Source organism: Leuciscus leuciscus (genome assembly GCF_965113295.1).
Source record: "Leuciscus leuciscus genome assembly, chromosome: 13".
Taxonomy (NCBI): domain Eukaryota; kingdom Metazoa; phylum Chordata; class Actinopteri; order Cypriniformes; family Leuciscidae; genus Leuciscus; species Leuciscus leuciscus.
The window spans coordinates 15,350,769-15,374,288 of NC_138737.1; the positions used below are offsets into that span (position 1 = coordinate 15,350,769).

Genomic DNA, 23,520 nt, shown 5'->3' on the forward strand with positions numbered 1-23,520 from the left:
ACAACAAGGCAACTGTTAACTTGCAGCGTTTATATTACTTTTGCAACAAATGTAGTCTACTAGAGCTGCAGGGTCCCTGTCACAAGGTTTGTCCTCCAGCACCGTGACTGTGTCCTGCTGTTTGGCTTTCAGTGGAATCCACAGACCTTGTCATGGTAGGGAGCATAGTTTTAAATAGTTGAAATAACACTTAGGCCTACACAACGGCCTGTATCAGTATTTGCTGAGAAAAGCCCCTCAAAAAAAGAATGTAAACATAACAAAAATGCTTCAGAAGTCAATATAGTATTTGTTTTACTGTCATTGATGATCATAAAACCTGTCACTGTTCTTAAGTTCCATTTTGCAATCGGGTCTGACTCTAGAGGACTATTATTCTTGTATTCTGCGTGTATGCTAGTTTTATGTAAGACTTTGGATGTTACATAACATCTTACTTGTTTCCATCTTACTTTTTTAAGTGTTTAAATCAAGACAACACAATCATTAAAGGGATACCCAAAAATGAACATTTTGTCATTACTTACACTCAAGTTGTTCCAAACATGAATGAGTTTCTTTCTTTTGTTGAAGACCAAAGAAGATAAACAATGTTGGCAACTAGACAGTTGACGGAGCTATTGACTTCTATTAGGAAAAGAAAAATAGACCTAGGCTAAGGAAGTCAGTGGGTGCCGTCAACTGCTGGTTACAGCATTATTTAAAATATCTTCTTTTGTCTTCAACAGAAGAAAGAAACGCATACAGGTTTGGAACGACATGAGGGTGAGTAGGCTACATTATGACAGAATTATCATTTTTGGTGAACTATCCCTGAAGTGTTTTACAATTTTATTGCATAATGTTTAGGTAATTTATGTTCTTCATTATTTGGAAGAAGAACTCGTGTTGTAAATAAGGTTTATAGCCGGGATTAACAAGCATTATGTGATCGGACGGGGTCGGGTGGGAGCTATAAAGCATTAAAGCTCATTTAATTAGAGAGAATAACCACCCCGTCCAACGGAGCGCGAACATGGAGTTTCCTACTAAGATACGCGTCATTTATCCCGCGAAAAGAACAGCCATAGCTACATCATCCGCGGAGCCTCTACGTACTCGTATATAATGGCCTATTAAACGTGGAGTCGAAGAGACTAAGCACGAGAAAGAGTTGTTTAGAACGCTAGCTCTTCTAAAGCTCATGGCGCCATTTCAATCTTAAACTTTTTAAATCTGTCATAAAAATAAGCATTTTTCAGGTAGCCCAGTAATTTATAAATAAAGAGTGAAAAAATATTTCAGTATTTATTTTTGCATAATAGTATAGCCTAGGCTACATTGTAACACTTTTGGAACACATATTGTAATTTTACAAGTAATAATTTGATATTCATTATTCCCTACAATACAAAATATATATAGGCCTACGACTTCTTCTGGTTATTAAAAACACTTTTAAAAATATAAATAGTATACTTTGGTCTAAAGAAGACATACACATTTTATGTGATTACAATGTTTGGGCTTGTAAAAATATTATTATATGGTATAGTTATAATTAAAACACAAACTAATAAATGGTATAATAATAATATCGATCATCCAGAATGCACAAGGTTATGTACTCATGTAGTGTAAGAGCTGGAGAGCTGGTCCAGTAGGTGGCAGTAAATCGACTCGTGCTGTTTCATCTAACGTTACTCCACTAGAAGAAGAGGAAGATTTCTAAAGACAGCTGATGTGACAGCGATAAAGTTTTCAGCATGTAGGTATCACAGATTAGAACTCATATAAACGAAATCCAAAATAAATTGCATGTGTCTCTCACAAGCAGTCGAACGGGAATCGTAACCGCTTGCTGTGTTTGTTTATCTGTTCACTTCTCTGACTTAAGTCTGTCGTGTTGTGCTCTTGACTGTTCCGGCATGCTGTTAATGTTGTTTTAAAGAAGGAGCTTTTAGCAATTCATTTTATAAACGTAATACGAGAGCACATAAGCTCTTGTCATATTTAAAAATGTTAAATCAAACTCCCCTCAATTCTTGTCAGAGAGTTGCATTGCTTTTGACGATGAATGACTCCCACTTTGGAGATTAGGCTACAGGTGAATTTGGGACACCTATTTTCGCCATTGAGATGACCGAATTTTTTTCTCCAATTATCCTGAATACACCCCTATTTGAGAGAGAGGAACAAATAGATCAAGGTTCAGCTTAAAACCAGAGCTCAGTTGAAGGCCTGCAAACATTTATAGCACAACCCTTTCAAAAACCCACACACCTCCTATCAGCATTTCACACTTGGCATGGTGAAGTTAAAAAAAGCTGTTTCCTTTCATTACTGATCTAGAACCAGTCTCTTCACACTAAAACCACAGTAATTAATACCAGCTAAACTGACTCCAGGCCAGTGTTAAAGGAAGCTTCAAAGAGAAATGGATCGCTTAAGCCTCTTGTTTCCTGATTTTAACCCTTGGTTGCATGAGAGACAGTTTTGAAACATTAACTGACAGTTCTGTCTCTCTGAGCACCGCAGGTGAGGCTGCTTATTTTATTCTCAAACTTTTCTGTGTTTTCGTTTTGGTAGATTTCAGTTTTTTTATGGTTTATGTTGACATGCTGAATCTGAGTTTGCATCCTTTTTGTTAGTCCATTGATGGACACTATTACTATCATTCATTTACATTTTATACGTGTATGCATTTAGCAGTTGCTTTTATCCAAAGCGACTTTCAAAAGAGGAACAAAAGCAATTAGTCAAAGAGCCAGCAATATTTGTAATATGCAATGCCAGGCTTATTAGAAAACTAGATTAGAAAGCAAGCAAGAGAAGATGAGAAATGCGTGTTATTTTTATACGTGTGGGTTCTGTTCATAATTAAAATGTCCTAACTAGTGATGAATCATATTGGCCGATATTTTGGGGATTATCAGCCGACAACCTTGTCCCCTTGGTCAACAAACTGTGCTTCCATTTGTGAACTAATCTAAAATAGAAGTTTGTTTCATTTCAGCTGTTTTTTTTTGTTTTGTTTTTTGCTTATCATTGAACATACATGAACATGATTGGTCATGAACTGCTATATTATGCCTATATATTAGAATTATATCGACCACTGCCCACCCTGCTCTTTAGGTGCATTGAAAACATCATATTAGATGGTTTCTAGATATAAAGGGATAGTTCACCCAGAAATACAAATTCTGTCATTTACTCACTCGTATGTTGTTCTTTCTCCTGTGGAAAAAATATATATTTTGAAAAATGTTTCAGAGTTTTTTCCCCCATACAAAAAACAGGTTTGGAATAATTCGAAGGTGAATAATTGATGGCAGAATATTCCCTTTAAAAGGAAAAATCTGTCATTTACTCACTCTCATTTTTGGGTGATTCATTAACTTCCCTTCATAAATAGAAATGCAAGCAAAAGCGAAGAAGTTTGTACCGAAGTTATTGAATTTGGTGAACTCTGACCAGCAAATTTGCATAGCTCAGAGACATACTGAAAATGTGTCTAGTCTGAACTTGAACACAAAATTCAAAGCTAATTTTTGTTTTTATCTATCTACAGTTGTGTTCTTTTCTAGACTAGTTCACATTAGCATGAAGTCCATGTGGTGTAACAGGAATCACACATTCAGACAAACTGAATAACCACACATCAAGACCACAGCTTCTTCTGCTATTTTAACTTCAGCAGAGAAAATGTGCTATGAGAAAAAAACTACTCATGAAAGGTTGTTGCCATTCTTTCTGCTTGTGTTTATTGCTTCAGTGCTTAGAATTACTTACAATGATTTTATTAATCTAGCTTTTGTCTGCATGTGAAAATGACACGTGGAAGTGATGTGATAAACTGTTGAGCGTTGAAAACAACTGACTACTGTTGCAACAAGTTAAAGAAATAACTGTAGAAAATAAGTGATTTTCAAGAAATCAAGTGGATACTCCTCTGTTCTGCACACTGCATGGCTCATGACGGAGGAAGAAAAATTTTATATTTGGGTGTAAGATCCCTTTAAATGGAAATTTATGTCATTTACTCACTCTCACGTGATTCCAAACCTGTATTGAAGTTTCTTCTGTGGAACACAAAAGAAGATATTTTGAACTGAAAGCTGTCTTTTTCTGTACAATGAAAGTCAGTGCGGTCCAAAACAATATGTTTGAATTCAAAATATAGTCTTTCCACAGAAGAAAAAAGTAATATAGGTTTGAAACAACACGGGGGTTAGTAGTAAATTAACGTAAAGAAAAAAAGAAAGCTTTAAACTGCGAAATAACTCCTGAGCTGTTCAAAAGCGACACTCTCTGACCCCAGTGTTGACCCCGTGTCCTTGGCGTGTGTGCAGGTGCGATGGCGACGTGAGCTGCGCAGTAGTTCGAACCGAACCTCTTCATGAGCGCTGGGACTTAGTGGAGGCGTGTGCTGAATTACTCAATGCCCAATGGCAACGCAGCTTGGGGGCGCGAATTCACTCGCTCCGCCAGTCGAGCCACAGCTATCCTGTGTGTCTCCTGCTGCTGAAGGGGGAGAGGCGGAGTCAAGACGAGAAGCTAATAGGCCAAGCCCGCTTGTCCCGTGTGCTTGGGAGCCGTAGTTTGTTTGTGGAGTCGGTGGTGGTGTGCGACATGCTGCGAGGGAAGGGGTACGGCCGTATCCTGATGGAGGCTGTTGAACGGTATGCCAAAGGACGGGGCTGCACCCGATTGTGCCTAACCACCCATGATAAACAACACTTCTACGCCCATCTGGGGTTTGTGCTGTCCAAACCTGTCCAAAGTGTCGGGACGCTGGCCTCCTTCATGCCTATGGAGGTGTTGCACAAGTTCTGTAGAAGCACAGAGAACGAGGAGGAAGAGAGGAAGAGTGATGTTAAGATGTTTAACAATCCTGCACCATCTACACCTTCTGTTTTACCACCTCCTCCACCACCACCTCCTCCTCTACTCTCCTGTCCTCCCCCGATTTCTGCTCCTCCACCTCCTCCACCACCTCCACCACCACCACCTCCTCCTCTACTCTCCTGTCCTCCTCCCCCTATTTCTGCTCCACCACCACCTCCTCCTCTACTCTCCTGTCCTCCTCCCCCTATTTCTGCTCCTCCACCTCCTCCATCTTGTCCTGCGTCATCCTGGGTTCCAGTAAGTCAGACTTTGGAGCAAACGCCATACACAGACAACAGAGGGTTGCCCATCTTCTGGATGCACAAGGACATCTGAAACTCAGGCTACACTCCTTCAGCCTGTAATTATTCAGGGATACACAAAAACAGTGTTTACAGGTTCAAGGAAAATCTTGTTTGAACTGTATAGACTGGAAATACTGTGACAATCTGATTGTGCCTTAATCAGAGTTTACTTTGTTTTAACTGTTATTTATTTTGTTTTTATATTTTAAAAATGATTGAAAGGTAAATCTTTTATCACAACCATCTTAAAGGAAATGTATTTGCTGAGATTTTCTGTTGCTTTCAAATGGTTATTTAAAGAATAAAAATTAAAACATTCTGTATCTTCACATTTTGTGCTTGTCATTTAATAGGATCACATTTGAGGTTGGGTTGTTGATGTGTAATGTTTCTATGGGCATTTCCTTTTTATCAATATTGGGATTTTATGTTAAAATTCACACGACTGTTCAAACGTTTGGGGTCGGGAAGATATTTAAATGTTTTTGAATGAAGTCTCCATGCTCGCTGCTCACTCCAGAATACAGTAAAACAGTAATATCGTGAAATATCATTGCAATTTAAAATGACTATTTTTCTATTTGTTTTCTATTTGAATATTCTTTTAGATTTAGATAACCTTTTTTGTCATTATAAACATGTATAACGAAATTAGAAAGTGCCAGATTATACAACACAAACAATGTTACATACGACACAAATATTAAACATACAGTATAATACAAAAATAATCAATTTGTAGAAAGTTTTAAATACATCAGTTATAAGAAATATATTGCACTAAACCTGTGAATTGCAAAATAAAGAATGAAAAAAGAAAAATAGCACCCTGAGACTGTATATGTATGTATGTATGTAGCAGAGAGGGATCAGTGCATATTAGATATATTTATAAATGTATTTTAAAATGTAATGATATTTTATGTTTCAAACTCAGATTGTGATAGAGAAGCCAGAATTTTGCAGTGCATCTTTACAGTACAAACCTTCCATGTAATATCTCATGAGCTCATAAAAGTGGTGTAAAAAGAATTATAAAAGCATTAGCAGTTTTAGATAGAGTATTTTTTCTTAATAATGGAGTTTGTTTCTTTAACTAATTACTCAATTTGAATAGTTCCAGACTAATCTCTAGATTATTTGCTGCAAGGTATGTCACTTAATGAATGACACTAATTGTGTGTATTTCATAGGCATGCATTTGAGATCTTCTATTCGTCCCATCCTCATCTTAGCGCTGTCAGCCATTTTGTTTCCCAGCAACCCTGTTCAGAATATGGTTCAGGGGGCGGAGTCTGCCATCGGGAGGCGTGGCTTTTCAGTGATCTGGAATATGCCTACAGCTCGATGTCAGCGTCGGTACGGAGTCTCCCTGCCGCTGCGCCAGTACAACATTATACATAACTCACAGCAGAGATTTCAGGGTCAGAATATGAGCATATTTTATCAGCGCCGTCTGGGCCTCTACCCCTACATCAACCGTCATGGGTCAAAAGTCAATGGTGGCCTGCCTCAACAAGGATCCCTAAAGGCTCATCTCTCATTGGCTGAGGCGCAGATCATTGAAGTGTTGGGACGGATGTTCAGCGGATTAGCTGTGCTAGATTGGGAGGCGTGGCAGCCCATATGGATGTGGAACTTCGGGGCCAGAATTGCATATCGGAAATTTTCGAAAAAGCTGGTTAGGTGGAAACATCCAGATATGTCAGAGGAGGAAGTGAAATCCAAGGCGAAGGCTGAGTTTGAATTAGCGGCAAGAGCGTTTATGGAAAAGACTCTGCGCCTTGGTGTTCGCCTCTGCCCAGAGGGATTATGGGGGTTTTATGGGTTTCCCGGTTGCTATAACAATCATGGCCAAGGACAAAGCGGCTACACGGGGCAGTGTCACAATGGCACAGAGATTTTGAATGATAGACTGGCGTTTCTATGGCAACACTCCACCGCCCTGTATCCCAGCATTTATCTGTGGCGTAAGCTGGCAGGACATACACATGCTCAACTAATGGTGAGACATCGTGTACTTGAGGCCCTCCGAGTGGCATCCCAGCATTCACTTGGCACTGAAGCACTTCCTGTTTTTCCCTACACCAGACTGGCGTTCTCACACACTTTGACGTTCCTGAATCAGGTACCTACACAAGAACACCCTGACCATTTCCACATAGTGTTTCACATTGTGAAGGTCAGAGCTCCGAGCTCCAGTCTTATCATGCATTAGTGGGCTCTTCACCTCCACCCAGAATAGACACTGAAAGAGGAGGGGGTTTAGTTCCGAGCTTTTGCCCAGTACAGTAATAGTGATTCACTTCATCCTCATCTTCAAGTGGATGGTTCTCCTTTAGCCCAGATCCAAGCTCAAGTATGTGAATTCTTGGCCAATAAATTGTAAGCACATAACACCAATGCATTACTCTACAAACTTGGCATGTATTTCTGTTTCTGTAACTAACCTCCGTACTCAAGGGGGCGATAGATTCAATCAAAGGTAATCTTTAAAAAACATTATTTTATCAACACTGTTAAATGTAATTTTTTAGCAAATTTCAAAATTAATATCCATTTAAAATGATTCATTTGAGTGTTTAGTGTTCTTTTATTTATACCAAATATTAAAGCATTTTTATATAAGACATTTATAGGTTATTGAGAATATGAACATAATTCAGAAACAGACAGAATATAACATTTGTGAATCCCTAGTTCTTACCACTGTTATTGTAGTATTATTTATTATGGCTATTTTTATTAATATTTACAATTAGCTTTTATTTAATTAAAATTTCTACTTAATTTTAGTTTACATTCTAGTAGTTGTCATTTAATTATTATTTTATATTTCTAAATAGTTTTAATAAATTTTTATTTCAGGGTTTACTGTACTAGTTTTTCCATCTAATATTTACATTTTATTTCAGTTAACATTCTTTTTTGTTTCCTTTATTTCAGTTTATCATTTTAGTATAGGCCTACTTAACTCTTAACTTATTTCAGTTATTTGCAAAGCAAACATGTCTAATTTTCATTTGGTTTAAGTTTTTATTTATTTAATTATATTAATATTTTATTGTATTTTAGCTTTATTTCATAAACAACATTTCAACAACACTTGCTCTGACCCATTGTAAAGCATTCACATACTTTCGTTTCAAGCTTAGAGTGCCTTCATTTAGGCTGATCTGACTTTAAAAACTATATTATTGTGTGCAACTTTATCATAATATGTGTGTATCTTTTCAGACGGATTTGGAGCACACACTAGGTGAGAGCGCTGCTTTAGGTGCCGCTGGAGTTGTGTTATGGGGCGAGCTGAGTTTCGCCAAGTCCAAGGTTAGCTGTGTGTGAAAGTTTATGGTCTGGATTTACCACTGTGTGATATATACAAACTGTGTATATGTGTCATATACAAACTGAAAATGTATAATATTCTATATTAGACTTAGCACATGCCTCATCATTAGTCATTGCTGGAGCTGTTATGATATATAATAAGTTTCTGTCTTTTTCCAGCGGCAGTGCGCCCTCTTGCGTGATTACCTAAGCTCAGTATTAGGAGAGTATGTCACCGCCCTGCAGGCCAGTGTGAGGAACTGCAGCGAAAGAATGTGTAACTCCCAGGGACGCTGTGCTCGTCAGGACCCTCACTCGGGTTACATGATCCCTCTACATGGTACCCATGAAGCTCTTCCTCTCAGCGACATGAGGTCAAAGTTCAAGTGTATGTGTTATGAAGGATGGAGCGGAGAACAATGTGATCAAAATAATTTCTAAGAATGTGCAATCATTTCTGCAATGTGACATTTATGAGTTAAACAGGATATTCAATAAAAAAATAAAAAAATGTTGAATGGGACTATCAGGAATTAGTTGGATGGTGAAAAGTGGGTGTTACATACCAGAATGGAGTCAGATTTGAATCTTTGCTAAACAGTGCCTAAATAGCTATTTAGCTGTTTATTAACATTATCCAATTGAGTGCAACAGTTCTGGAAGTATTTTTTCCCATTCATTTTTTTACTGTAGGGACTCTTAAAAAAAGTGTTCAAAAGTTATAAGCTATTAACCAAACCAACATGCTACGAGATGAAGCACAACTTAATAATTTGAAGCAAAAAAAAGTATTTGAAAATAAAGGTTCAAGACTGTGTACTTAAACAGCTTTATAATTTACATTTACATTTACATTTAGTCATTTAGCAGACGCCTTTGTCCAAAGCGACTTACAAATTAGGCGAAGAAGAACTACAATCTCATTGCAAATTATATTATTGAAATAAAAATAAATATTTAAGTAGTTTGATTAGGGAGACTTGGTTACGTCATTCGCAGCACTTTATGGGAGTGGGTTGGCACTAGAATGTTTTTTTTTTTGCCCTGATTTGCTTGTTTCGATTCTCTGATTAGTGGAGATTTAATCGCAGAATCATGCATGTAGTTTTTAACCAGAAGTCATTCTGTTAAAAATAAACCGCTGTTATAAAAAAAATAATAATGTGGAATGGTGGCTTCAACAAAAACATACCACACTGTTAAAAAACAATTATGTGATCAGTAAGTCATGACAACATATGTTTTTACATTACCTTAACTTATTTTATAAGTTATACAAATTCAAATAATGTTTAAGCCAGTTTAATGTAATTTAAGTTGAAATGACTATACATCTAAGTTGATTGCATTTAAAAATTTAAGGCAGCGACTTTTTTTTCTTTTTTTTACACAGTGCATCAATTAACAAACTCCTAGCTCACAGTAGGCCTGTCTTTAAAGTTTTATAAGTTATCATTCTCTTATGGGGAAAACAAATGGGTTTTTTCTTCTGGAACCTTACTGTTATACTCTAACCCCATGGCCTGAATGACATAAGCAGAACAAGAAAGTCATTTTAAAAGCACAGATAAATCATAAACAAAAAGACCAGGGACATAATTAATAGTAAAGTCAATTTTGATTTCATGTCAACTTTAAAGTGCTTCAAAAACTCGAAAAAAATTTAAGATCCATGTCATGTAGAATTTTTTTTTTTTTACTCTTTAATTCTTTTAAAATTATTTTTTTCTCATAAATAGAACATCATGGTCTATATAATTATTTACAGTCATTGTGCTCTGAAAAGCACTCACAAAAGCTCACCATAGTGAATGTTCTTGCTCATTCAAAACATCATTGATCAAGCATGATTTATGTCACAATCTAATATGTTTGTTTACAGTGATATTAACTAATTAAAATATATTTGACAAATTCTTTCCAAATTTCCTAGTGTGGTTTTGTATTATCATTTTCTGTAGTGAAACTAATGTAGCAAGTTGCCAACACGTGTACAAAACAATACTGGTAAAAAACTACAACACTTAAATCACTACTTGTCTGTTTACACTCCACAACCAGGCTAAGTGAATGTTTTTGAGCAAGATAATTGTAAAAGAAGACAGAAAATCACACACATTGACGTAAAGTTCTGGATCATTAGCAGACTCATAATCCGTGCTCTTCTCTCAGTGTTGTCACAGTGCAGAAGTGTTTCTGCTGTCGAGTGATATGTTCTTATGGTCTCTGCTCAGCTCCAGCTGTTGTAAGAGTTGGGAGATTTCCTCAGCTGTTTCCTGTTTCTGTTTCACCATCTCCAGAAGTGTGTGGAGAGCACTGCTCTGCTGGACTGGAGGGTTAGTAAAAGAAAACAGATGTTATTTGGTGAAACAACAGTTTAACAGTTCCTCTAAATTAATAGTCCGGGTTCAGTGTATTCAAAAAGCTCAGTCCACAGCATCCGTAGAATGAGGATTACCACAGAAAGTAATTTTGACAATTTAAAGGGCAAGTTCACCCAAAAATGAAAATGACCACATGATTTACTCACCCTCAAGCCATCCTAGGTGTATATGACATTCTTCTTTCAGACGAATGCAATCGGAGTTATATTAAAAAATGTCCTGGCTTCCAAGCTTTATAATGGCAGTGAATGGTTGTTTCTGTTTTGAAGTCCATAAAAGTGCATCCATCCATGATAAAAGTAATCCACGCAGCTCAGGGGGTTAATAAAGGCCTTCTGAAGTGAAGCGATACATTCGTGTAAGAAAAATATCCATATTTAAAATTTTATCGACTAAAATAACTAGTTTCCGGCAGACGACTGCATGCATACTACGCAAGTCGATTTGCGCCACAAGAGTAACTTGTGACGCATGTATGACGTAGGATGTAGGAGTAGCGTAAGCTTTGACGCCTCTCGCGGTTCAAACAAATAGGGCTCTGACATTTCTCATTCACACATGTCATTTTAGACTTCTAATTCGTGACTGGTGTTTTGCTCTATCCTCTGCGCTTCAGCGTTCGTCATTACGTCATGCCAAGGGTTACTCTTCCACCGTAAATCGATGCATATGGCCGTCTGCCAGAAGCTAGTTAATTTAGTTAGTTTATTTTTTATTTAGTTTATATTTATTTAGATATTTTTCATACAAGAATGCATCGCTTCACTTCAGAAGGCTTTTATTAACCCCCCTGAGCTGTGTGGAGCACTGTCATGGATGGATGCACTTTGATAGACTTCAAAAAATATACAGCCGATCACTGCCATTATAAAGCTTGGAAGAGCCAGGACATTTTTTTATATAACTCCGATTGTATTCATCTGAAAGAAGAATGTCATATACATCTAGGATGGCTTGAGGGTGAGTAAATCATGGGGTAATTTTCATTTTTGGGTGAACTAACCCTTTAACAACAAGAAACTTTGTGTTCGCTCAAAAAAAATGTTGTGTTCCTCCAAGAAACTTTGCATTAGTTCGCAAACCTTTGCTTTCCTTCGCAAAACTTCTGAACTCAAAGTTTCTCGGGGGAACGCAAACATTTTGCGAGTGAATGCAATGTTTCTCGGGGGAATGCAAAACATTAGAGAGAGAACGCAAAAGCACTGACATAATTTTTTCCCCATCACCATGTCCCTTTAGGAGCTCAGTAAAAATGCAAAGTTTCTCGGGAGAACACAATACTTTTGCGAGAGAACACAAAAGCATTGAAATATAATTTTTCCTTTTATCTCATATATTGTTTTCCATCATTGTGTCCCCTTAGGGACTCTGTATAAGTCAACATTATTCCACAAAAGCTGTAAATGGAGCTTAACTTATATTGAAGCCAAAACAATTTTTTTTTTTTTTTTTTTTGCCTTAAAACACATTAATTAGCTTAAACAAACAGATATTCTCACCTAAAAAACTGAAGATAAGAATGAGAATGAGGAGGAACGCAATGATGGCTGCACATGCTAAGAAATAGTGTCGTCTAGTGGAAGTGCAAATGTCATTCAGTCGGCTCATACAGGCTGGTTGACCAGTTTGATAGACAACTGCCCGATCTTGCACCTGGAGGTTCCCGTTGGAGGAAGGAGGTGGTGGACGGGGTGGCTGAACACCTGCCAGTGAGGGGTAGGTTTGAGTTGTATCGAAACCAACAAGGATTTTAAAGTCATACATACAGTCTCTTACACGATGAAATACCTTTGCCGTGCTGTTCAGAGTGTGTGCGGTGCAGGTCATTGATGGAATCGACCGAATGGAGCTCAATCTCTGTCAGGTCTCGCTCGCTGACACGAACAAATGCTGGAGGAGGAGAAGGAATGGACTTCATCATCACTCCCACTACTGAGAAACAGACAGAATGCAAACCTGATTTTAATATTCAAAAACATAAATTAAAAAAAATTATATTCTGTCATAATTTACCCTCCGTCATGCCATTCCAAACATTCATGACTTTCTTTCCTCCATGAAATATTTCCCGCAATTGCATTTAATGGGGACTGGCTACAGACACAGAAGCACCATATGGTCTATATAGCTTTGTCATAGGCCTATGTGAACTTGAAATTGAAGTGTTCCAGTAAGCTGATAACAGTAATTGGAATTTCATGGGACAGAGCAAGGAAAACAGTCTTCAGATTTTCTCCTTTTGTGTTTCCATTAAAGGGATAGTTCACCCAACATTTGCTAAAAAAATGTTGTCATCATTTACTCACCCTCAAGTTGTTCCAAAATGCGTTTCTTTCTTCTGATGAACACAAAAGAAGATTTTTTTTTGAAGAATATTGGTAACCAGACAGTTGATGGTAGCCATTGACTTCCATGGTATTTTTTCCTACTATGGAAGTCTGTGGCTATGGCTATACCGTCAACTGCCTGGTTACCAACATTCTTCAAAATATCTTCTTTTGTCTGAAAGAACAGAAGAAAGAAACACATACAGGCATCATCATCATCATCATAACAACATGAGAGTGAATAAATGATGCCAGTCTTGGAATGTTTGGGTGAACTATTCTTCCTAACAAATAAAGAGCAGAAGACATTTAGATGTGTTAATGACTACATATTCCAACCCCATGATGAATAAACACTAAATTAACACCATATAGTTTTACAGTTAAGTGCAGCTTTATTGATGTTAAATATGCTGCATTTACCCATGTGATGCAATAGTGCTGTTTCTTTTTAACAGCTATATTTATCTCAAACATTTTGCCAACGTTGATGCATGACTAAAATCCTGTATTGTACGTTTTCAAAGCCTGGAAACAGCAGTGATATGCTCCTATATTGAACAAACAGGGACGTTTGTTTGTTTGATACTGTTCACACTGCCACTCAAAATGTTCAACCCTTTATACACGTCAGATAAAGACAGTAAACACAAGCGCACTGCATTCACCAAACATGTCATCATTATTACTCTAAACCAGGACTCATTCGAATAGTCTCAGAAGAATATTGGCTGAATAGATAAAACTGAGATAGGGTGAATTAATTTAAACTTTTTTGATGTCTCTACTATGGCCAGGCACGGATTTAGAAAGCAGAGGCCCCTGGGCACAAAATCTTGGAGGCCCCCCTCCCCCCTCGTAGCCCAAACTAACACAGCATCTTAATTTTTAGAAACAGTAAAAGGAAGCTGTGGGTTTTTCTTTAGTTTAAATCAAAACCACTTTCTCCAACTCCATTTCTTGTGATGTTAACTGTGACAGCAAAGGAGATCTATAAATATCTATAAAACAAAAGACAAAAAGGAAACTATCACAGAACAAAATCAGAAAAAAGTTTGTGTGTTTTAACATGTGTGTGTTTGGGTAGTGTGTGTGTGCATCCACACATGCACAGGTCCAAGGGCTTGATGTTTGCAAGCACACATGTATGTACACGAACATAATGAACATGCTCCTGAAAACTATTTTTTTCTCTTATTTTCAATCACTCCAATTCACTTTAAATGGTCGCCAGTTTTTTAACCAAAATGAGAAGCCTACTCTCAGATAGATGAGGCCTACGATTAATCAGATGCAAATAGAAATATAAAACTGGTCCTAATTTAAAGAAAACAAGCTGACAAAAAGATTGAATCCAATATTGGGTGATGATATAGCATAACAAGTGCAAGTTTTTATAATAATGAAAGTTTTTATAGGCTGGCCATTTTTAACCGGGAACATCAAAAGTGTTATAGGGTTTTGAGCACAACCTGAGGATTAAAAAAAAAAAACTGTAAAACGGGGTGAGGGGGGCCAAGTTGCATGTGTGCTTGCCGTTGTTTCACATTGTACACATGTATTCATAACGGTGCGCGTGCGGCGCGTCCACTGTGTTTGTGTGTGCGTGTGTGTAAAGAAATGCGCTTGTGAACTCAAACTGCGTCGGACATGGATCTACACAAAATAGTAGGCTAGCTTTTTACTTTTATCTGGGCTTTCAACAAAAGGAAATTCTACACAGGTGCCATGCATTAGGCTACACACCGTGAGTAATGAATTGGAAACACGCGCTCTGCGCTAGTGGACGCGCACTGTTATGAATGCTCACGCAACTTCTTCTGTATTCTCGAAATGTTTCGACTTTAATCTCGAAATACTATGTGTATATATATATATATATATATATATATTTTTTTTTTTTTTTTTACGTTGCGGTTCAGGGCTTCCGTACTTCTCTGCAGTGAACTGACGGAAAAAGGTGAAAGATAGGCTACTATTAAAATGTGAAATATTAATTGAAAGAAGCCTAACGTTACCCTCAACTAGAGAACGAGTCCCACATATTATGCATTGATAAGCCTAGAACGGGTATCTGGTCATAAAAATGAACCGTCAACATTAATACAACAATGTTACATGATTTAAAAAGCAACAGGGACAAGAGGGGTGGTGTGGGTGCTGGGCTCTAGCTAAATCAGAATTATTTATCTGGGATCGGCGGTGGACGCAGATTTAGGCTTCTTCGCCGATCCGGGCATCTAAAAATCAGGGTTTTTAATTAGGGAAAAAGTAATAGATAGGCCTACATTTTGAGGCTGTCAAACTGGTAATGTACGTCACCGCCGGTGTGGTTAACAATCGACTCCGGTTGAAGAGATGAGTCCGAGTCGACTTTTGAAAAAAGTGGAGATGGTTGAAATATTACTCCAAATTAAATTCTCTCTGCTATCCTTCTCCCCTTTAGCTTTGCGTTTTGTGGCTCCACCGTTTTTTATCCATGTTGTTGTATTTTTTCTTGCCGCTATCAACAGTTTTCGCGGTAAGTTGGCTCGTCATCATCAGACACAGCCGACACAGCCAAAAAACTGATCATCATACTTTTTTGTGTGCAAATAAATTATTGTTAACACACATACACACAAACTCATTAATTAATTTTCTTTTAATTGAATAAAAAACAAACAAAAAAATAAATAAAAAAAAGGTCACACAGTAGTGGGGTCTTGGAGGCCCCCTAGAGGTCGGAGGCCCCCGGGCACCGGCCCAATCGGCCCGGTGGTAAATCCGGCCTTGACTATGGCCCAGATAGCCTACGTAACAAATGTCTTGATGCCTGTGCGTGTGTAAACTTACCCTCAGACTGGCTTCATCAAACGCTAGTGGACGCCTGTTGCGTGGTTGGGTTGTGGACAAACACGAAAAGAAAGGGTAGAGAAAGCCGCTGTGATTTGGATGGTCTTCTTCTCATACGGTCTGAACGTTCTGTGCCCGTCTCGTCCGCCTGGCACCTCTACCCCTAAACACAGCTCAAAATCCCCAGACCAAAAATAGCTACAGTCTCATGGACGAGAAGAGAGGTTATTTATAGATTTGGGGCCAAATAATCATTCAGTAGCCTAACATGCAGACTGTGTGTATTTTGTGATCCAGGCATTAAAACTTTGACATTATAGCGTTAAAGAGAGTTTGATATGCAGCTTAATAGTAGGAATTCTTATATCCACTAGATTCTTCAATTAGGATTGGGGTAGAATAAAAACTACAACAATGATTGTGTTTCACAAACTAGCGAATTGGTTTGCTATAGCTAGCAGAACGAGTTAAGATTCACATCGAGCGTCACAGATTCATAGATAAAATAAGTGTACGTTGCCATATTTGTTTGTTTATAAGGGTCACCTCTAATATTATATTTCTTATGTTATTATGCGCCATATTCTTATGGGCTGTGGGAATTTCTCAACTCCACGTGCACGTCAGGTATTCTAACTAGCCTACATTTCCCAGGATTCTCTGAATTTATACGGCACGCTCCTTGTTTTGCAGTGATTCTGCTTTTACGAGAGTGATTCGAGTTCTAACGAGCTGACAGTGAGGTCGTGTTGCCTGCGCTGGGCTTTGAAGAATTTGTGTGAAACTAAACCAAAACACAACATGCTTGCTCGGGCTTTAGCAAACGGACTCTGTAACCGACTTTCAAGGGAAACCACGCGGACTGTCGGGTTGGGGGGAAAGGGGCGGCAAGACAGACAAGCTTCCACAGAGGTATGCACGGTACTGGGGTCGTCAAAATCATCTGCTAACTACTTCAAATAAACCAAAGTCTTTGCAAAACCGTGAAAAAAGACTAAAGATGTATAATGGGGAAGTTTGCATGGTGCATTTCAGTGTAATTCTTATTTTGAATGTATTGCTTTAGTTTAGTCGTTCATGCGCGAGGAACACGCATCTGCTGCCAGTGTCCGCTCGAGCTGCTGCGCTAATTAAGAGCACGAGAGCGTCCATCCGTTCAGGGTCCTCGCGGCTTTCACTCTGAATCACTGAAACACACTGATGCACCCCTATTCAAATAGTGTCCCTACGGAGTGTTCACTGCTCTCTCACTCACTCTCTCGGCTCTCTTTGTAGAAGTTCACTTCAGTTGGCAACATTTTATTTCGTACGGAACACCCTGTAACGTCATCAAACGCAGACAATGAGTAGCGCAGTTTGAGTTTTATTTTTTTATTTTTTTTTATGACAGATATACATGAACTGTTTAATTTTTTTAAATTATATATTAGGTCATGCTGCTATTCTTTCTGCCTTTGCTTGTTCATTTCCAATGATCCCATGGTGTGACAGATTAATTAAACCACATATTCCCTTTAGTATCTCAAATAATATGATCTTATGAAAAGTACATGTGTACTAATTGCAATGATTAATATTAAAATAATTTAACTGGTAATAGGGTCATGGGACACTGAATTCTCTTGAACTTCTTTACAGTGTGTGACACCTAAAGTAATAAAGATAAAGTCTCAAACACACACTCTCGGTAGATCAGATAGTGTCCTAGTCTCTCATTCAGACTTCTTAGTTGACTTTGGACTGGTTTCGTAAACTGTAAATAGCTAATGTGGCCTAATGTGTGGTGAGTGGCTGGACACATAGGCAGGAGCCAGTCCTTGAGGTCAAAGGTCACAGTACCACACCATAAGCTGATTTAGTATCACGCACATGATCTTATTCATTGTGGAATTTATTTATTAAACCCATGCTGGACAACATATCAGATTCCATGGAAATTAAAGTTTTAAAAAAACGATTAATATTATACTTTTTTATTATTATTAAATAAATATTAACTGTCTTTATCCCACATGATTTATTTGCACTGCTTTTTCTCTGTATCTAGGTGGCACCCAAGAAGACCCCGCTATATGATTTCCACAGGGCTCAGGGTGGTAAGATGGTGGAGTTTGCGGGATGGAGTATGCCTGTGCAATACAAAGACAGTCACATTAACTCACACATGCACACACGTCAGCACTGCTCCATCTTCGATGTCAGTCACATGCTGCAGGTCAGTGTGTAGACATTCAAAGTACTGCCTTTGTTTGCCCAATGCTGATTTTAATAGAGTAAAAAATTGTGTGATATGAAAATTCCATCAGTTTAAAGTGCCAATATTCCTAACAATATTGGATATTCAGTATTATGAGGTAGTAGTGTGAAGTGCGTCTGAATGTGTCTGATTTGTTGCTTTCTCCTCAGACGAAAGTCTATGGTAGAGACAGAGTGAAGTTTATAGAGTCTTTGATTGTTGGAGACATTGCTGAACTAAAAGACAACCAGGTATGATGCACACACAGAGTGGTAATAACCAAAAATTTTGTCACTATTAAATCAAAATGGATACTTTTTTTTATGGAATATTATTGCATTATATATTATAAATGAATTATCTGTGCACATCAGTATTTTTCAAATGAATGTGCCCTTGAAATCTTTAATCAAAATAACTTCACCTCCTTCTTGCAAGTTCCAGGGTTTCTGTGGGTCTCAAAAAGTCTTAATTTGCCCTTACACAAATTAAGGCCTTAAAAGGGTCTAAAATCAGAACAGAAAGTCTTAAATGAAAAAAAGTTATGGCATTAAATGTTCCATGCATTGAAAAAAAAAAAAAATATATATCTTCATAAGTTTGTCCGGTTTTCCAAAACAAATATCTAAACATCTTATATACTTAAGATGCAAATGTAAAATGAATAACAAAATGATGTGCATTTATGCTTAAAAGAACATATATCTGTCAATAAATTATTAAAACTTACCTTTGAATTAAGTTGATTTTTCTGAGCCCATTGTCAGATATTGGTTTTTGTTGTAAGCGTAAACTCACTTCATTTTGTGAGAATCCAGGTAGTGTGAGGTAGTCCCTTCAGTAATTTGTTACAGAATCCAGTAATTGCATCTTAATTTAAGAATCTTTAGACAATTGTACTGGAAAACAAGACAAAAATACTGTGGAAGAACTTTTTTTTGCAGTGTGATCAGAAGATGGAGTAAAAGTTATGTCCGTATTCTAGTAGTTGAGAGCAGAGGTATTCAAGCTACTTTTTTTGTCAAATGAATTGAAAAGTAATGGATCTCTGTTGGAAGTTGTATTTTCAAACTCATTGTGTTTCTCTCTAGACATCAAAATATTGACGTATTGTATTCCCTTCAATATATTCCTCACTTCCTTACTTCCAACCTGTCACTCACATGAGATTGCATCAATAGCAAACCACAACAATGCAATCAATTCCCAACGGGCAAAGTCAAGTTCTGCCCTACATTTTTTCTTGTTTGAGAATCCGTTTCATTTAGATATACATCGTAATAGGGAAGAAAAGACGCCAGCTTTAAATAATAATAAAAAATTGCTTAGTCATCCAAAAAAACAATTTTTTTCCCTAGGGCACTCTCTCCCTCTTCACAAACACTAAAGGAGGAATCATGGATGATCTGATTGTGACCAAGACAGATCAGGAGTACCTGTATGTTGTCTCCAATGCTGGCTGTGCAGACAAAGACTCTGCTCATATGCAGGCCAGTAAAAGTTCATGAAAATAAAAAATGCTCATCGTTTGATTGTGATTGGTTGATCATGGCATTTAAATATTTTTAATAATGACTGTGAAAAAGTAATGTAGATATTGCAAAGATTATATTAACCTGATATTAAGGCATCCAAATTCCTTAATTTTTTCATTTCCAGTTTTATTAAATACTATTGGGTATGAATCTGATTCATTAATGTAGTTTAATGTTTATTTATGAGTAGTTATGTTTATTTGCACGCATGTGTTTTTTGCTCAAAAGTTTGTGTTTGTTTGTAGGCCAGACTGCAGGAGTTTAAGTCAGGAGGTTATGATGTAGATTTGGAGTTCATGGAAGAAGGTCTCATTGCTCTGCAGGGTAAGTTGTGGGTCTGTGATATACTTGCATGTTAATACTGTCCACATTCCTGCTTTATTCCTTTAGAATACATTGGTGTGTGTGTTTTAAATGTGTTATGTACATTTTCAGGCATTTGATTGATTGTTTGTTTATTCATGTATACGCAGGCCCATCAATGGCCCAGGTTCTGCAGAAAGGTGTGGGTGATGACCTCAGGAAGCTGACCTTTATGACCAGTGTTTTGACCACAGTGTTTGGCATCCAGGGCTGCAGGGTCACACGCTGCGGATATACAGGGGAGGATGGAGTTGAGGTGTGTGTGTGATCTCCATCTGATTGTATGACAACTATCCTGATATTATTTACTACCATTCAGAAGTTTGTGAAGTACATATTAAGCAGCACAACTGTTTTCAACATTGATAATAAGAAGAAATGTTACTTGAGCACCAAATCAGAATTTTCGACTCCTTTCTGGAGGATTGTGTTTTCTGAAGGATCATAGAAACAGTTATTTTAAATTGTAATAAAATTTCACAATATAACTGTTTTACTGTATTTTTTATCAAAGAAATGCAATCTCGGTGAGCATAAGATACTTATTTCAGAAACATGACTATTATAAGTAATTAGAGGCTCAAATCTCATATTTTGTTTTTCCAATATAGGAACTATTAGATCTGCTAAAAAAAAAATTATCTAACATAAATAAGTAGCTAGTTTTAAACACTTTTTGGCAGGGCTTGGTTTGTCTTTATTTTTTGTTGCTTGCATGTAAAGTTTAATTTCTTGTCTGTACACATGATTTATTCAGATATCAGTACCACCTGGAGACGTAGTCTCGCTGACTGAAAAGCTATTAGCCAATAGTGAGGTGAAACTCGCTGGTCTCGGTGCCAGAGATAGTCTCAGGCTGGAGGCAGGACTTTGTCTCTATGGCAATGACATTGATGAGACCACCACACCTGTGGAAGCAAGTCTTGTCTGGACTATAGGTGCGTCAAGACTTATATTTTCAGTTCTCATGAAAGTGTATTGGGTGTTAATCTATTGGTTTGTGTTAAGGTAAGCGCCGTCGACAGGAACTAGATTTCCCTGGTGCTGACATTATTGTTCCACAAATAAAGGCAAAGACTCAGAGAAAGAGAGTGGGACTGATCTCCACTGGACCACCTGTCAGACAACACACACCCATCCTGTCAACTGATGGGAGGGTTATAGGTAACAAATGCATTTGTGTTTAAAGCGCCACTGTTATGCTTTTTCAGATATTACCTTTCATGTATTGTGTAGTATAGCTGTTTGAGAATGTAAAAGGTCTGCAAAGTTTCAAAGATCAAAGTGGACGATAGTTATTGTCTCCCAAAAGAAAGAACTGATTCTGAGTCTGAACTGCCTGAAACGACTTTAAAATGTAGTCATAGTTTCTGCATGAACCTACGTAGGTTTGTAACAAATTTGCATAGTGCCAGGTCTTCATTAGCTGCCCGCAAACAATGTCTACTTTGACCCGCCATCATGACCTGTAGTTGTAGCTGAGGCTTGGAAGAGTTTGGTTCATGTTGTCGACATGTTGAGAAGATGCTCTTTTCTGTGCTGCGAGAGCAAATTCTCTTTGCATGCACTTCCAAAGGATGAGGACTTGGGCTTGAATTAATATAGTAAAGATGACACCATTATAACTGAGTTTGTATCACTATGTAAGTACAGAGGAAGCGCTGAATTCTGATACAGTAATGTTGTTGTTGTTTTTTCTCGACATGCGCCGTAAACGGTAGACCAAACATAACAGACTGGGCCATCATACCAATCAAAGCAGAGTAGGCTCACGGAAAGGAGGGGTTTAAAGAGACCGAATCCTTTATCGAACCGTTTCAGACACTGTGAGAAAAGAGTATAATGTATATAAGAGCTGCAATGTATATTATGAGAAAATTAAAGTGTTTTTTGACCTTGGATGCATGTAAACCTATTGTAGCAGACCTCCAAAACAAAATTAGGAACCTTTAAAATAGCATAATGGGGCACTTTAAAAGAATAGTTCAAAATCATTATTTACTCACCCTCATGTCTTTTCAAACCCATATGATGTTATTTCCCGCCCACTTTATTTTAGGTGAGGTCACCAGTGGATGCCCCTCCCCCTGCCTCAAGCAAAACGTTGCCATGGGCTATGTGGAAGCTGGCTTCAGTAAAGTGGGCACATCAATCCAGGTGGAAGTGAGGAAAAAAGCAGTGCCAGCAGTGGTCAGCAAGATGCCATTCGTGCCCACCAAGTATTACATGGGCTAGTAGACCTACTGATCATAAACCCGTCTGCGTTTAAGAGAGGGTCTGTCGTAGATCTGTTCGGAAGTATTTAGCACTGGATTACCACTGGAATGGAAACCAACATTAGAGATTATGTAAAGCCTGAGACACACATCAACATTGAGCATTCCATATTGCAAACACAAATGCAAACTTTAAACACACAATTTACTTTTGTGCTATTTTAAGTAAATTGCATTCCAGAACATTTTGTAATAATTGCACAACGTTATGGCCACTTCACTAGGAATTCAAATCAAATGGACTTTCTGGATGTGGGATAGGGCCACTTGCTGTTAGTGTGTGTCTAACATAGAGCACTTGTGAGAGTGTGGGAAGGTGATTTGTTTTGTTTTTTAAAGAGAACTCTGTAAGATTCATTTAAAAAGTTTTCTACACATCTGGTTCATTTTATGCCAGTGTACTTCTTTAGTGTCATAGTTCTATGATAGACAGTAAAATTATTAACAATATTAGTCTGAATGAGATATATTAGAAAAGTGCCTAATTTATCAGGTATAGTTTATTAATGTCATCATCTTTTAACTTCAGACCACATCACTGTGAAACCTTTCTGTTTGAAAGAACATTTACATTTATTTGTTTTTTTGGTATGTGATTAAATAATACAATTTTATTTTATATAATTTTATAAACCTTTACCTGATTGGTAATATAGTAATACAGTGATACTACTGTTTGTACTGTGGGCTGTGGTTTAAAATAAAATATATTGAAAAGAAATTATAATATATTAGATTTGGGTTATTTGCAGACAATGACTGTTATAACTATTATGACTATTGGGTGTAAAGTATGTAACTTTTTACGATGAGTAATTTTAGTTGGTTAGTAAGTAAATTAATAAACAGAAAAAAGTGCGTACTGATATTGTGAATAATTAACTTGTTAAGGAGTGAATGGATTTTAATGGCCGATGTTGTACACCGGTGACGTGTACCACCGTCTCATTCTATGAGAATTACTAGCGACATAAAACCATAAATGTCAGCATATACTGACAGTACTGATTAGCGTCCTTATTGTTTTCAAGCAGAAAAAGTTTATAAAGCTGTAACTTTTCAG

General features: G+C 37.4%; 4 protein-coding genes across 5 annotated transcripts; 3 read left to right on the forward strand and 1 right to left on the reverse strand.

Moving 5' to 3' along the window:
- The first annotated feature begins 1,585 nt into the window (after nt 1-1,585).
- Nucleotides 1,586-5,503, forward strand: naa80 (N-alpha-acetyltransferase 80, NatH catalytic subunit). 2 transcript variants are annotated; one of them, XM_082188644.1, is made up of 2 exons: nt 1,586-1,747; nt 4,335-5,503. In XM_082188644.1, coding segments are annotated over exons 1-2 (873 nt in total). In that variant the 5' UTR covers nt 1,586-1,745; the 3' UTR covers nt 5,206-5,503. The 2 variants fall into 2 exon arrangements, with proteins under 2 accessions (XP_082044770.1, XP_082044769.1); XM_082188643.1 differs by lacking the exon at nt 1,586-1,747 and adding an exon at nt 3,673-3,719.
- Nucleotides 2,362-9,019, forward strand: hyal3 (hyaluronidase 3). The gene is made up of 4 exons (XM_082188634.1): nt 2,362-2,517; nt 6,368-7,302; nt 8,412-8,501; nt 8,682-9,019. Exons 1-4 carry the CDS (start codon nt 2,463-2,465, stop codon nt 8,940-8,942), a joined length of 1,341 nt encoding a protein of 446 aa, XP_082044760.1. The 5' UTR covers nt 2,362-2,462; the 3' UTR covers nt 8,943-9,019.
- Nucleotides 9,020-9,204: 185 nt separating this feature from the next.
- Nucleotides 9,205-16,534, reverse strand: LOC309512914 (uncharacterized protein). Its single transcript, XM_082188647.1, has 4 exons — nt 16,048-16,534; nt 12,674-12,817; nt 12,385-12,588; nt 9,205-10,830 (listed from the first exon to the last, which is right to left on the reverse strand). Exons 2-4 carry the CDS (start codon nt 12,804-12,806, stop codon nt 10,679-10,681), a joined length of 489 nt encoding a protein of 162 aa, XP_082044773.1. The 5' UTR covers nt 12,807-12,817; nt 16,048-16,534; the 3' UTR covers nt 9,205-10,678.
- A 157-nt stretch (nt 16,535-16,691) lies between these two features.
- amt (aminomethyltransferase) lies at nt 16,692-23,315 on the forward strand. Its single transcript, XM_082188635.1, has 9 exons — nt 16,692-16,959; nt 18,095-18,262; nt 18,454-18,534; nt 19,642-19,773; nt 20,064-20,142; nt 20,292-20,437; nt 20,939-21,119; nt 21,190-21,345; nt 22,241-23,315. The coding sequence occupies exons 1-9, from the start codon at nt 16,849-16,851 to the stop codon at nt 22,414-22,416; spliced, it is 1,230 nt and encodes a 409-aa protein (XP_082044761.1). The 5' UTR covers nt 16,692-16,848; the 3' UTR covers nt 22,417-23,315.
- Nucleotides 23,316-23,520: the final 205 nt, after the last annotated feature.